This window comes from Pyrgilauda ruficollis, unplaced genomic scaffold (genome assembly GCF_017590135.1).
Source record: "Pyrgilauda ruficollis isolate IOZ18807 unplaced genomic scaffold, ASM1759013v1 scaffold241, whole genome shotgun sequence".
NCBI classification, from domain to species: domain Eukaryota; kingdom Metazoa; phylum Chordata; class Aves; order Passeriformes; family Passeridae; genus Pyrgilauda; species Pyrgilauda ruficollis.
In genome coordinates, this window is record NW_024523723.1 from 225083 (window position 1) to 240307 (window position 15225).

General features: G+C 46.8%; 1 protein-coding gene across 2 annotated transcripts in view; it reads right to left on the bottom strand.

Moving 5' to 3' along the window:
* NRF1 (nuclear respiratory factor 1) overlaps nucleotides 1-15225 on the bottom strand; it is a 56240-nt gene that overhangs the window by 23625 nt on the left and 17390 nt on the right. For both annotated transcript variants that reach the window (XM_041470188.1, XM_041470187.1), the window contains 6 exons: nucleotides 13310-13436; nucleotides 12222-12362; nucleotides 7037-7195; nucleotides 6172-6366; nucleotides 4052-4153; nucleotides 1327-1484 (listed from right to left, as the gene is read on the bottom strand). In XM_041470188.1, coding sequence (XP_041326122.1) covers nucleotides 1327-1484; nucleotides 4052-4153; nucleotides 6172-6366; nucleotides 7037-7195; nucleotides 12222-12362; nucleotides 13310-13436 — 882 coding nt within the window. The remainder of the gene's footprint in view (nucleotides 1-1326; nucleotides 1485-4051; nucleotides 4154-6171; nucleotides 6367-7036; nucleotides 7196-12221; nucleotides 12363-13309; nucleotides 13437-15225) is intronic.

Genomic DNA, 15225 nt, shown 5'->3' on the forward strand with positions numbered 1-15225 from the left:
ACATATCTATTATATATAATAATATATATACATAATACATAATATTATATATAATATATAATTTCCCCATGGATTCTCTCCCTCTGCTCATTCTCTGCTTGACCAACTGACTCAAATATTTTCTGTTTCCCCATATTTTTCTTCTCTTCCCTCATTTCCTGCTTAGATGCCAAACACTTTCCTGCATCCACTCAGGGTGGATTTTCAGTTCTCAGCAGCCCCTCTGTGTCTCAGAGCAGCTCTTAAACACTCGTACAGAACCAGAATCTTTTCTTGCCTGGCTTCCCTCCTCCCCTGGGCACATCCTTCTCCTGAGCCTGGAGCTCTGGGAAGGCATTTTCCCTGCAGGAAGGCCCAGGGCAGCTCAGCAAACCTGGCATCAGGTGTCATCTCATGCTCAGCCCTCCCACTTCTTAAAAAAATCCACGTAGGGAAATCTGGAATCCTGGAAATGTGCAGGATAAAATCCTGCAAGTTGGACTTGGGGAGATGGGGCTTGCTCCTGTAACTCCAGTGTCCTGAAAAGATCATTTGGTTTTAAAAGGGAATTTTACAGGGAAATATTAGTAAAAAAAAGCCTATTTGAGCAATCTCATGCAGCAGACAAGAAATATCTGAAGAACCCAAATCTGCATCACAAAGAGCAGAAAGAGTCCTAGGTGTGTTTGGAATTCAATTCCAACAGATATTTGGGAGCAAACTGGGATCAAAGAGATTCCTTCAGCAATTTCTGGATGGAACAAGGTCTTGGAGCTTTATTCCAGCTACCAGCAGTGTGGTCTGGTGCCCTGTTCCACCCCCAGGCTGCTCAGCCAACAGCCTCTAACCAGGATCCTGCTTTGGATGAGGCAAATTCTTGTCCACACCTCAGCAGTGGGAAACCTCCTTCACTGCTGTGCTGTGATTTCCTATCCCTCAGGGAATGCCACAGCCATTTCCAGGTTTTAGGAACAGCAGGATGAGTTTAAGCAGCTCAGCAGAGCTGAGCAAAGATATTTCATCCTGCTGGATGGACTGTGCAGCTACCCTCAGATCTTGCTAACCTGAGTGCAGCCAAAAACCCTAATAACCACTGCAACTCCTTCAGCTTCTACTTCAGAAAGGCTTGGGGAAAAAAAAAACCCCAAAACCAGTGGCCAGTGGAGGAAATTCTGACTCTGAACAGAGAAGGAATCAGGATCTGTCGTACACACACCACCTGCTGCAGGAACCCGCAGAGTGACAGCCTCTCTCAGGACTGAACAGGCTGAACTCTGCCCCAACAGAAGGAAACCCAGGCAGGAGATGCCAGGCTCAGGTTGAGCCAGCTGTGCCCTCTCCAGGTACCTGTTGAGTGCCATGGTGACAGTGGCTCCCTGCTGCATCTCCTGCGACGCCGCCACCGCCGCCTCCGCTAAGGAAGCCACCGCCTGCGTGGCCTCCGAGGCCTGCGTCGTCTGGATGGTCATCTCCCCGCCCTGTAGCGTCGCCCAGTTCTGCTCCACCTGCCAGGAAACACAGGCTGTAGGATCAGGAGCACCCCCTCCAGGGGTGCCTGCTTCCCAAAAAGAAAAACGGATTGGTTTTTGCAGAGTCCTGCAGTGTCCGGCTCTGAGAGCGGGGAAAAGGGGAGGGAGGCTGGGATGCAGCTGAGGATGTGGCTGGACACTGCAGCCCCTCCGTCAGCCATGAGGCTCACAGTGATACAGATCCAGAAAGGTCCTCAAAAAGCCAGAATTCCCAGAATGGCTGGATTGGGAGAGACCTTGCAGCCCATGGAGTCCAGCCCAGCCCAGCCCTGAGCCAGCGCCTGGCACCCAGTGCCACATCCAGGCTTGTTCAACACCCCCAGGGATGGTGACTGCAGCACCTCCCCGGGCAGCCATGGCAGAGCTTTATCCCCTTGCTGGAAAAGCTTTTTCCTGACACCCAGCCTGAATTTCCCTTGGCACAGCTCGGGACTGTGTGCTGTGGCTGTGTCAGTGCTGCTGGAGACAGAGCCCAGCCCAGCTGAGCACAGGCACCTTTCAGAGCTGTGCAGAGTGCTGAGGGCAGCCCTGAGTCTCCTTTTCTGCAGGGGAGCACCCCCAGCTCCCTCAGGGCTTCCTCTCAGGGTTGCTGTTCCCAGCCCTTCCAAATCCCTCTTGTCCTGCCAAATCCTCAACAAAACAGGGCAGTGGTGTTGTTGTTGTACCTGGATCGCTGCCTGTCAGCCTGGGCTGTTTGTTAATTAGCTGTGATTAACAGCTATCGATTAAAACACAAGTTCCACCTCACCATGAGGAAGAACTTCCATGGAGAGTGGCAGAGCTGTGGAACAGCTGCCCAGGGAAGCTGTGGAGTATCTCTGTCTGGAGAATCCCAAAGCCACCTGTCCCTGTGCCACCTGCTCCGGGTGACCCTGCCCTGGACTGGAGGATTCCCAAAGGTCCCTTCCAATCCCAACTGTTCTGGGATTCTGTGTTTCTGCAGTGCTGGAGCCCCAGCACAAATCACATCCCTCAGGGAAACGGGCTGTGTTTTCCTCCCTGTTTCTATTTGCACTTTTGGGGATTGGTCCCTGTTTCCATCCAGGATTATGTGGACAGCACCTGTGACCTCGGATGGGATTGAGCCATATTGCTCAATAAAAGATGACAGTGGCAGGAAATGTTCATTTATCCCAGGTATTTAAAATTCCCTAACTCCAGACCTTCTCACAGATGATTTTCATATTACCTAAAGTTCACCCTGTTGCTCATTTTCCCCCATATCTTCACGTGGAGCTTCACAGATAATGATTACATGGCCAAAATCCACCAGGATGAGAACTAAAAACATTGGACCAAACAAGCAGAGGATCTGCTGCCAAATCCTACTGGCTGCTTTGCAAGGTGGAAATCCCCCTCCACCTCCATCCCCATAAACATCTTAGGACACTCCCCAACTTCTGAAACAAAAACAAAAATGCTGTAGGGGGTGATGAAAAAACCACCTCAATTTGTTGGGATGGAGATGGTTAAAAAATCCATAAAACCAGGGGTGATCTGAGGCTCCAGGTAAAATTTTGCAGGAGGAAAGCTTCGCTGCCTTTGGGTAAAGGTCAATCCCAACACAGGATGGAGAGGGAGGGAGCAGCTGTGGGTGGGGAGATCCCAGTGATGCCCTGCAAAGGTGCCCAAGGAGTTCCAGAACGGGGATGGGGTAAGGAAAGAAGGAAAAGAAGCTGGGACTGTCTCCAGAAAGGCTGAGCTGCTGAGATTCCACAGCTAAAAGGGTGTAAAAGGACCTTAAACCCATCCAGACCAGGACAGGGACACCTTCCCTAAACCAGGTGAGCCCCACTCAGCCTTATTTGTGCCTTTGGAGGATTTCCTGCAGCTCTCAGGAGACAAAAGTGGCTCTTGGAAAGCCCAAAGCAGCTGCAAAGTGCTTCAAGGTCACTGCGAAGCCACAAGGGAAAAAAAAAATTCTCTATGATTTTAAGGGAATGTTTCTTAAGCCCAGAGAAAGAAATATATTTTTTAATGTAGGATTTGATTTTAAAAAAAGGGAAAAATAAATGGTTGCAATTTTGAGCGTTCAGATTTAGGCATGGAAATGCCTAAAAAAAAAACCTAAATAATAAATCTATAGGATGTATATATAAAAAAAAAACCCAAAATTCAGACCTAAGGCTTCTACAATAATTGTGGAATTATATATCTATATATATATATAATATAATTTCTATTTAAAATTTATATTTATAATATAATTTCTATTTATCATTTATATTATAATGTAATTTATATTTTTTATACAGAAAGTGCTGAATTGCTATTTTGGCTCAGGATTCTGCAAACACAATTTTATATATATATATATATAAATATATATAAATATATATATATATAATATATATAATTATACACATAATATTATATATCATTATATGTAAAAATATATAATATATGTCTTTTTTATATATTATATTATATATATTATATTATATATTTTCCCTGCTGTGTGCCAGCCCCTGTGTGCCAGGCCGGCGCTTGCTGCGAGCGCTGGGGCTCGGCCAGGCCCCGCAGGTGCCCCCCGAGCCGCTCACCTCTCCGTCAGCCACTGCAGAGTAATTGACCTGTGCCACGGTCACCGTGGTGGGCAGCTCGGAGGCGTCGGCCAGCGTGGCCACCGTGGCACCCGTGCCAACCTGTGCAGGAGAAAAGAACGCGGGGTTACCGCAGGAAGTGTCCACAGGCTGGGGAAAAGGGGGGCTCACACGCTGGCAGATTGAAAAGAATAAAGGAATTTACTGTGAGAGAGCTTGTGGGTGTCCCACCCCTGGAAGTGCCCAAGGCCAGGCTGGACAGGGCTTGGAGCAGCCTGGGATGGTGGAAGGTGTCCCTGCCCATGGCAATGACAGGATCTTTAAGGTCCATTCCAACTCCCTCATATTCCATGATTCTGTGACTAATTGTAATTGCAGAGCTCACGGAAAACACGGAGCTCTCCCCAGCGGGGAGGAAATCCCAAGTTGGAGCCATGTTAATCCATGGCAGCTTCCAGACTGGAACCAAGTTTTGCACATCCCACGTGCTGTCCCTATGTCCCTGAAGGCCTCAGCAGTCTCCCAGCCTCAGGAAGAGCAGCTGAGGGAGCATGGTGGAGCCAACTCCCTTCTCCCACCCACCAGCACTGGCTCACAATTCCCTGCACGCCCTCCTTGCTCCCCATTCCCTGGGTCTCATCTCCAGGCACCTTGGCAAACGTGAGCTCCTCCTCAATACCCCTTTGGAAATGATCTTTTCCCCATTTAACAGCTGGGAAAGGACAAAGGCAGGGAGATGGGCAGCTTTGTCTCTGAGGAGCATTAAATATAAATGCAGGGAGTCAATGGGATCTCAGGTGTCCAGCACCTGAAAGGACACCAGTCAAAGGGAGATCGTATGGACAGGTGAGCAAAGAGAACCACCTGGGCCTTGGTGGGGGAACAGAAAACTGTGACAGCCACTGAAAAGCTTCATTTGGGAAAAAAACCCTACTCAAACACCCAGCTTTTATCTGTCTGAGAAAAGTATGTCTGAGACTTGACTAAAAATGTGATGCTCAAGGGGGACAAAGTGCTGGGCTTGGTTAGGAACCACCACCAGTGCTGGTTTGGAGGCACAGGGGAAACTGAGATTCAATTCTCACCCCCACAAGGAATTTGTGGGAAGTTTCAAGAGAAAACCTAATTTTTTTTGACATCCTGAGCTGCCAGAATCTGCCTTCCCTCACAGGGAACACAGGGAAAACAGCACTGAGCTAAGAACAGTGTGAGAGGAATCCTATTCCATGGGGACAAATATGTATTTGGTGTTTGTAAAAAATGTAATACACTTCAGGTGTCAGATGAAGACCTGGAGCACAGAAATACTTGATCTATATCTAGATATATACATTTTAATATAGATACATATATATATCTATATTAAAAAATAGATCTATTAAAATATATATTTTACATATATAATATATGTATTTGGTGTTTGTAATAAATATAATACACTTCAGGTGTCAGATAAAGAGCTGGGACACAGAAATACCTGATCTATATATATTTTTATATAAATATAAAATATATATTTTATATTCATACATATATATATATATGTATTTGGTGTTTGTATGGAATATGATACACTTGAAGTGTCAGATAAAGACCTGGGGCACAGAAATACCTGATCTATCTATCTATATATCTATCTATAATATATATAATGTATTATATAATATATAACATATACTTTTATGTAATATGTATATTATATATATATATAATTTATATACATATATAATATGTATTAGATAGATGATTTATGTATATAATACCTGAAATGCAGCTGATTAAACTACATTTCATACCCTTAAAGGAAGGCAGTTCCACCACCTCTCCTCCCATTGCCATTACAGGTGTTGTGTGGCAGCACCAGGGACTGGATTTGTTCCAAGAAGGTTCACTAATCTTGGGTCAAACCCCTGAATTTTTCTGACCACATCACAGAAATCCTTGCACTGGACAAGGGGTGGGAGCTGGGAAGAGAGAGGAGAGGATGGATCTTTGTTGTGGGGTAAGACATGATAAGGACGAAATTCCTGAAGGACAAGTTTAGCTCCTGAGTTTCCTCCAGCCACCTCCTGGTGGTTTAAATGGTGCTGGAAATGGAGGAGCCAGGGGGCTGCTCTCACCTGGATGAGGGACACGGTGCCGTCGGGGTTGCTGAAGGTTTGTACCACGGTCTGGGAGGGCACCAGGTGGGCGATGCTGTGCGTGGTCGTGGTCTGCGGGGTCTGCTGGTCCTCGAAGGCGTAGAGCAGGTCCTCGCGCCCGTGCTGCTTGTAGCAGTTCTTCACGATGGTCCTCAGGGCCTGGGTCCAGGACACCTTCCAGCAGGAGGGAACAGGGGACAGTCAGCCCAGGGAGGTGTTCTGAACCAGCTCAGCGCTGGGATTTGCAGGTTTGTCCTCACTGGGCTTCGTCGGGTGGTTTGCAAGGATTCGCAAATGAACAATCCCAATATTGAACCTCCCTCTGCTCATCCCCTCCTCTCCCCAAGGAATCACCCTGGAAAGCCTTCTGATCCAGTGAAGATGTCCCTGCTCAGTGCAGGGGTTGAATGAGAAGACTTTTAACAGGGCCCTTGCAACCCAAACATTCTGTGACTCCAAGCAGAAAACCACGGTGATTTGGGAAAGCACCAAAATGCTGCCACAGCACCATTTCCAGCCTTCCCACCCAAGCAGCCCTGAACCAGCCCACACAGGTCCTCCTGCCTGCCCACCACGGTGGCTTCCTTTGATTATCTCTGTGACAGGTTGGTAGAAACCTTACTTTTTCACCCAGTTCTCTCATTTTCCCCGGCTCCACTGCACATCCACGGCTCCTTCCTTTAAGCACAAGGCTCCCTGCTGCTCTGAACAGGACAGCATCCCTTCCCTCCTTCAGGAGGCCACGACACAGACCCTTTCTTCTGTCCCTCAAGGCAAAAACCACTGCCAAAAACCAGCCTGCATCCCCTGTGCTCCATTTGGAGGCAGACAGGGAGACACCCACCCGCTGCTTCTGCTCCTCCGTGCGGACGTCGCTGCGGACGTTGGCCCACGGAATGTCCTCGGGCCACCAGATGGGCTTGCAGCTCTCCTTGCCCCAGCCTGGCTTCCCACGACCCGTGGAATACTTCAGCATCTCGGGGATGAAGGCTCTCAGCTGTGCCTGGAACACACAAAAGTTTGAGGTGTTTAGGAATTCACATCTCGGGTGGTTTTGAGGGACGTTGTACGCAATTATTGTGTTCAGCTTCCATCCTGTTGGAGCCATCAACAGGAAGAGGCCTGAAAACCCAAGGAAGGTGGACAATACTTTGCCATCTTCTCCCAGGACTCAGCTTGGCAGCAGGTGGAAGAGAAGAAACAAAATTAAATCAGCCAAAACAAAATTACAACACCAAGGCACAACCATTGTATTGACACTTAACAAATCAAACACTACTAGGAAGAGGATGAGCCAACCTGAAATGGAAAAACAAAAAATAAATCACAATAACCTACGAAAAACCCCACACTCAGTGTCCCTACAGTGGCAGGAGCTCAGACATGAGCTGATGTATCATTTACAGAGGTGCTGCAAGGGGATGCAGCTTCAGTGACTGCTGAAATGTGGAAACCACAATCTCACACTTCTCCAGCCCTGTCCTGCCAAAAGAAATAAAGAATTCACACAGGGTTTTGTGACAAGATTGGTTTTGTACCAGGGACTCCTTGAAGCACCAGGAAAAGGCTGGCTCAGGTGCAGAGCAGAGCAGGAAGGGGAGAGCTCTCCTTATGTCAGAGGAAATCACATTTAGAGTTTAAAAACTGCAATTAGGAGCAGCTCCCTGCATCACTTCAGAGCAGATTATTTCATATAGCCATGGAGTCATTTCAGTTAGAAAAGACCTTTAAGTTCCCCAGAACTGCCAAGGCCATCCCTGTGCTCCAGCTCCACTCCCCTCTCTGGACAGAGCCTGGATGTGGCATCCCTTGGCTCCAAGCTGTCCATGATCTCATTTCAAGCTGCCTTTTCCACCTTCCACATGGAATAAGCCCTAAAGCACCTTTTTCCCAGCCTGTCCATGATCCACCTTCCACTGCAGGGCCACCCTGACATGCTCCAGGTTCCCTGGACGAAGCCTGGCGAAGGGAGAAGAAATAATTCCTCCAGAAAGCAGTTTCTTTAAAAATACATTGTATTCATAGATAGCCCAAGAGAGAAAAGGATTTGTTCAACACTGCAATAAACAGGGCTGAGCAGAGCTGGGGGAAGGAGGGAAAACCAGAATGGAGCTGTAAAGGCAGGGAGTTCAATCCCAAGGATTAATATTTAGCAGTAACTCTGCTCAATAATTAATTAAAATAAACCTGGGAGCAGCAAGCTTTTTTGGAGCTGCTGCTGGTTTTTGGTTTGGTTTGTTTTTTGGTTGTTTTTTTTTTTGTTTGTTTGTTTGGGGTTGATTTTGTTTAGGTTTGGATTGAAGTGTTAGAGATGGTATTTTGTGTTTAGGTTTAGATGCTTGTTATTTTTTATTCATATTATAAATTATATTAATAATATATTTATTTATAATATATTATTTATAATATTTATAATGCATATTTAATATAGTTCTGTTTATAGTATTGTATTACTAAGTCACAAAATGGTTAACTATTTTTGTATAAGGTTTTTTAAGATTAAACTACTTAATTAAGAAATTATACTTAAATTATTTTTATTTTTAACTTAATTACTTGAACTTTGTAATGTGGATTTTTTTGTTTAGTTATAAAATACTATTTAAGCTTATGGAGAAGAAGGAAGAAGGAATAGTTTTTGTTTTAAAACTTCTATTTTGTTTTATATATATTATATTTTGAATAATATATGTTATAACATATATTATATTAATATATATTAATATATATTTTAAATGATATATATTTTTTTAGACTGTAGGTTTTTTACTTCATGATATTACACACTTTTAATTAACTACACCCTTGTAATTTTAGTGTTATTAACAATTCTGGTTTATGGCTTTAGGTTAAATGTGGGATTCTTTTGGGGATTAGAGTTTTTTTTAGTACAGAAAGTTTAAAATTTTCAGCATTTAGGGCCGGTGCAAAAACAGTTAAAGCTCTTCCCTGCCATCAGCAGTGCTCCTTGTTCCAGTGCATCAATTACTGCTCCAGCAGTTCAGGGCTCAAGCTACTCAAGGTACTTGTTAAGGAGGGTTTGTTTTAATCCACGGGGAGACAATCAGCAGCTCTGTCAGCAGAGAGGACTTGGCTAATTAGTGCCCTAACGAGGCTGGGCTGGGCCACAGGTGATGTCCCCCACACCCCTGGGGACACAGGGGGACACTCACCTGCAGGAGCCACGTTCTGCTGGCACCATCCAGACACACCCAAAAATCAAATATCTTCTGGGAAAACCCAGTGGCACCTTCCAGTTTGTGCCCTTGGAAAGGACTCAGGGAACCCCCAGGATGGATTTGGGACAGACTGTGAGGAATGTTTCTTTGCCACTTCTTTCACACAGGCTCAGTGTTTCCACTTTTAACATCAAATTCGAGAATTAATGGTATTGAGCTATCCCAATCCCAAATGCAACAGCCCAAAGCACAGCCAGCTGTATTCCAACTGCTCTCCAGAGCTGCAAACACCAAGGGAAGTGGTTTCTAGAAGAGAGCAAAACCTGTGGCTGGGAATTTTCTACACATCCCCAGAGCACAGCCTTGGGATCTCTGCAAAGTCGAGTCCATGCAGGACCCCGGCTGCACCTGGAAGTGGGAGAGGGAAAAACAGCAACTGCACCAGAGCTGGAAGGGAACACCTATCCCTGAATCCATCCCTGCTGCACTTCCCAGAGCTGGGAAACCAGAAAACCATCCAGGCTATTGCTCAGCTGCATGGGAGCTGATTCCAGCAAGGATTCTGTGCCAGGGACCAGCTGGGAGAGCAGCAATGCAGCTCTCAGGAGGGGAACGGGCACCATGATGGTCTTTCAAAAACTTTATAAAGTTTTTTCTGGCCTGTAGGAGCCAGAAAAGCTTTTACTGCCTCCTACAAGCAAGTTATAAATCACAGGGGCTTAAAAAAAAAATCAGCTTAAAGGACAAATCACCTCTTCATAAACCAGTGAGAGCTGACTGAAGCACTGAGCTCAGCTTGGTTAAGCTCAGATTACCCAATTTTACTCCTCAATCACATCAACGAGCAGCTGAGAACAAGGTGAGGGGCAAACTCAGCTGTCACCAAAGTCCAGAAAGCACCAAGATCCCCCTCTGTGAAGGCTGAAAATCCCACTGCAACACAGGTTTTCCTGCCCAGACCAGGTGGGTGATACTCTCCATTCCCAAGGTTAGAGAAACATCTTTGCCCAGGCAAATAAAGGCTTCATTTCCCTCCAGACCACTGGGGAAGCAGAGCAATTAAAAGGAGAATTATTTTCACCTCCTCACTGATGACACCTCTACACCTGCCTGCTGTCACCTGCTGAAAGCAGAGGCCTCATTTTTCCAGTCCTTGCCATCCTAATTACATTTATATTTATTTTTGTTCCAGTTTTCCATGGGGTTTTGTGCAACTTAGCTAAAAAAAAAAAAAAAAAAAACAACACACTGATTTTTTTACTAGAAAATACAAATAATTATAGTGGAAGCTCTGGGAATCAAGATTCCCACCATAAATGATGGCACCTCTGTGCCCAGCTCAGGAGAAACCTTTCCACAAAGCTCTTCTGAGCTACCTCACTGTGCTGGAACGATGAGGGCCATTCCTAAAAAGATCCTTGTTTTTCTGCCATGGAGCAGCAGGAGAGGATTTGAAAGAAGAGGTTCTACATCAGCACTTTGGGCTGGCTGAGCAAAGGCCCTGCAGGACCAGGAGGAGAGAAACATTTCCATGGGGAACTGCTCCTGGTACACAACAAAAGCTGCCATGAGCAGCTCCTGCAGGTGCCACCTTTCACAGGAGTTTAAAAATCCAAGAAATAGTTTTTGTCTTATTTGTCAGGGATTGGGAAAATGATCTGTACCAGCCAAAGCACAATAAAATTTTACTAAGAGTGTGAGCTTGTCTGATTCCACTAAGAAATGGAAATGGTGCTTTGAGCAGGGTGTGACCTCTGCAGAGCACTGAAAAATCTGCACATCTTTGCTCTGCTCTGACCTCTTTGTGTGCTGCCCTTTCCATCTTGCTACTCCCTCGGAAAAAAATTGCCTTTCAGCGTTTAAAACTCGTTGTGGTGCCTCAGGCTGGGTGTACCCAGAGCCTCCTGCAGGACACACCTGCCTGAATTCAGGTCCTGCATCCCTGGGAAGGAGATTTCCCTCCAGATGAAGCTTCCCTGAGGAGTCCCCTCCACTTTCTCCCAGCAGTGAGGTCAGCAAGCGGCTGGACCTGGAGAGAAAAGGAATCTCCCACATGCCCAGGGCAGATAATTCCCTGTCTCCAACAAAAATATCCCACTTAGGATCTGATCTGGGGTTAAACTCCCCTCTGCTCCAAGCCACAGCAAGAAACAGAGGAGGGAATGAGCTACAGGAAACAGAAAACTGTCCACGAGTGACCTTCCCAACCTTGGTGCTTAAAGACTGTGGCAAAGCATGGAACAAACAGGGAATAGGGAAATTTCCTCTGTTTCCACTTTCTGAGGTCCCAAAACCAGCTCCAAAGGGAATGCTCCCAGCAGTCTGAGCTCTCCACACCATTTCTTTCTTTTCATGGAGAAAATCAGCATCACTAACAAAGCTCCAACAAAAATATCTCACTCAGGGTCTGATCTGGGGTTGAACCTTTGGCAAACTCCCCTCTGCTCCAATCCACAGCAAGAAACAGAGGAGGGAATGAACTACAGGACACAGGAAGGTGTCCACGAGTGACTTTCCCAACCTTGGTGCTTAAAGATTGTGGCAAAGCACGGAACAAACATTTTCCCTGTTTCCAGTTTCTGAGGTCCCAAAACCAGCTCCAAAGGGAATGCTCCCAGCAGCCTGAGCTCTCCACACCATTTTTGTTCATGGAGAAAATCAGCACCACCAACAAAGCTCCACACCCAACCACAACCCGAGCTGTTAGAGCCCCAGGGGAGAGAGATCAGAGCATCCCCTGGAGAGGCAGCCACACAAAACAACAGGATGAGACTGCAAGATGCCAAACACCCCTCTGTTCCCCTGCCTCTGCCACGGGTGGCTGCTCACCTGGGTCATCTGTCCACTCACCTGGGTCATCTTGTCCACGGAGACGGGGATGCCATCGATGGTGAGGGGTGGCAGCTCTGAGTTGACCTCCTGAGGGGCCGGGGCGTGCTCGGCCAGCGCCGACTCCAGGTCTTCCAGGATGGTGCTCTTGTACTTGCGTACCTGTGGGGAGTTGTTAGGCTCAGGTAAACAAGGTGAGCAGCACCAGGAGAGGAGCAAACAGTGGCACAGCTGGCAGGAAACACCCAGCAGCCCTTTGAGACTCGGCCCTATGGAAGAGCTGCTGATGAAACTCGCAGTAACACTGGCAAGGGAAGAATTTGTGGGATGAAAGGAAAAGTTCTGAGGGTAGAACTTGTCCTGGGCAGGGTCTGCAATAAGGTGAAGAGAGCAGAGCTGAGTTTAAACATGTCATTTTTCAGGGTTTAGTCTGGAGAAGAAGAGGCTCAGGGGGGACCTTGTGGCTCTGCACAAGTCCCTGCCAGGAGGGGACAGCCGGGGGGGTCGGGCTGTGCTCCAGGGAACAGGGACAGGAGGAGAGGGAACGGCCTCAGCCTGGGCCAGGGGAGCTCAGGGTGGAATCAGCAGGAATTTCCCCATGGAAAGGGGGAACAGGCCTTGGCAGGGGCTGCCCAGGGAGCTTTGGAGTGCCCTTCCCTGGAGGTGTCCAAGAATTCCTAGATGTGGCACTCAGATCTCTGGGTTAGGGACAAAGTGGGGCTTTGACACCTTGGTCTCAATGATCCTGGAGGTCTTTTCCAACCTCAGGGGTTCTGGGATTCTGTGATCATGACATGTTCCCTCTGATTTTTAATTCAGGATATTCTCCCCTGGTGAGATGTGCCAGGCAACCATTCTTGCAGTGAAGAGAGGACCTCAGTGCTGCCCTCATGTCAGGGTATCACAGGAACATTAGGGCTGGAAAAGATCTTTGAAATCACTGACTCAACCAGGTCCAGCACTGTATTCCATAAAACCTAAACTCTATTTTCCAGGGTTTTTTAAATTACCCTTCAGATCCCTACCAGGCTTCCAAGGCTGCCCTGAGCAGAACAAAATCTGCAGGGAAGGTGAGGAATTTCTTTCCTCACTTTCCCAGGGACACCTACCACGTTCTCCAAGGGTGCAGCACCGAATACTTTGAAGACAGGGTTGGGTTTGGAGGGTGAGATGCACAGGACGATGGCCTGCTGCCCCACTCTGGTGGTGTACTCATCCAGCGTGGCCCGGAGCTTCCTGAAACAGGGCAAAACCAGGGAATGGGCATCAGCTGAAAGCCCTGCAGAAACACAGCCCCTCTGACTTCCAGCTCCCTTTCACAAAGCAGGTGAGAAACGGAGCCCCAGCTGCTCAGCTTGGCCACATATTGAGTTTATTCCTCTGTTCCACAGGCCTGCTGTGCTCCCTGCAGTCACCCAGCAGCTCAAATGTCAATTATTCTCCCCTCTCTCCTTTTCTCATTGATGTAAAAAGAGAAATCACCAGAGCAGCAAAGCTGGGGCAGCGAGAGTCTGCACTTCCACTCTGTCTTGGCAACACAAAACTTGTGTTTTGTTGAAGCACCTGAATGATTCATCAAAAGAGGCCTGCAGACAGAGGTTGTTTTACATCCAGATCATAGCAGTGCAATTCTCCAGCACCAAAGTCCTGCTCAAACCAGATCTGTAGGAATTCAAGCTACAGGACAGGCAAGAACTGGGAATATTGCAACAGCTCAGCACAGGGAACCCAGGTGTCCCAACACCTGCCCCACCAGCAACTCCCTTCAGAATTAAAACGTTCCACTGGATATTTTCTGCCTCTTATTCCCTTTTAAGCAGTGCAAGAGTCAGAAGTGCTGGCAGAAACTCCAAAAGCAAGAAAGAAGCAGTGTTTTCCCCAGAAAACTTGAGCACTCTGTGAGGTGACAGCTCAGTCCCTGTCCTGGTCATTTCAGGACCTGAGGTTGCCAAAAAGCACCACAAGCTACACACAGATCCCACAGCCAGGGGTTTGAAATTCCCACTTGATTCCCAGTGGGGTGAAAATCAAGCACAAACATGTGTTCAACTGGTCAGAGTGGGGAAAAAAATATGTTTTGTCATTATATTAATGTAGTAAAATTAAGTTGTTGCATGAAAGGAGAAGAAATAATTCCTTCACTGAGCAGTTTCTTTAAAAATATATTGTTCGTATTTCAAGGGAGAAAAAGACTTGATCTTCAGAAACACTGCAATAAAAACAGAAACACTGCAATAAACAGGGCAGAGTTGGGGGAAGGAGGGAAAACCAGAATGGAGCTGTAAAAGGCAGGGAGTTCAGTCCTAAGGATTATTATTTAGCAATAACTCTGCCCAATAATTTAACATTAACTGCCCAATGAGATCCCAAACAGCAGAAAAAGCAAGAATTGCTTTGTTGCAAAAGCCAGGGAACAGTGGCAGCCAGTGTTCACAGATGATTCCAGAGCCCAGAACCTCAGGTGGTGTCCCCAGGGCTGTGCAGTCCCAGGGCTCTGGTGTGGCTCGGGGGCCATCAGGTGGGCAAACAGCCTCAGAGCACATGGAATGCAACACCTGGAGGGCTGTGGAGCCCTGCTGTCTCCACAGGAAGCTCCTAAAGCCAAAAAAAAGTGTTTTAACTCAGGCAGGAATCTCCCCTGGATTATTCTTCCTATAACTATGCTCTAAACCCCACAGTGTGGGGTTTGTCCAATGGCAAAGGGAATTTGGATATACACACACTGAATTTATCTCCAGAATGGTTTGACCAAGCAGAAAAGACTTTTTTTTGTGAGGCAGATAAATGCTTTGCAGAGCTGGGACATGGAAGGAGCTTCCATTTCTGCTAAAGCCACTATGGGTATCCTGCAATGTCACAGTGACAGATAGCTGGTGACCAGTGGGGTTAAAACAGAACAATGGATCCACCAGAGTGTCAGTCCTGGTGATCACAAAATCAGAGATGAGCAGAGCTGCAATTTAACCCTTTAATGCAAACTAAAACACAACTCTTGGCTTCCAGAAAGACACTCCCAAAAAATCCC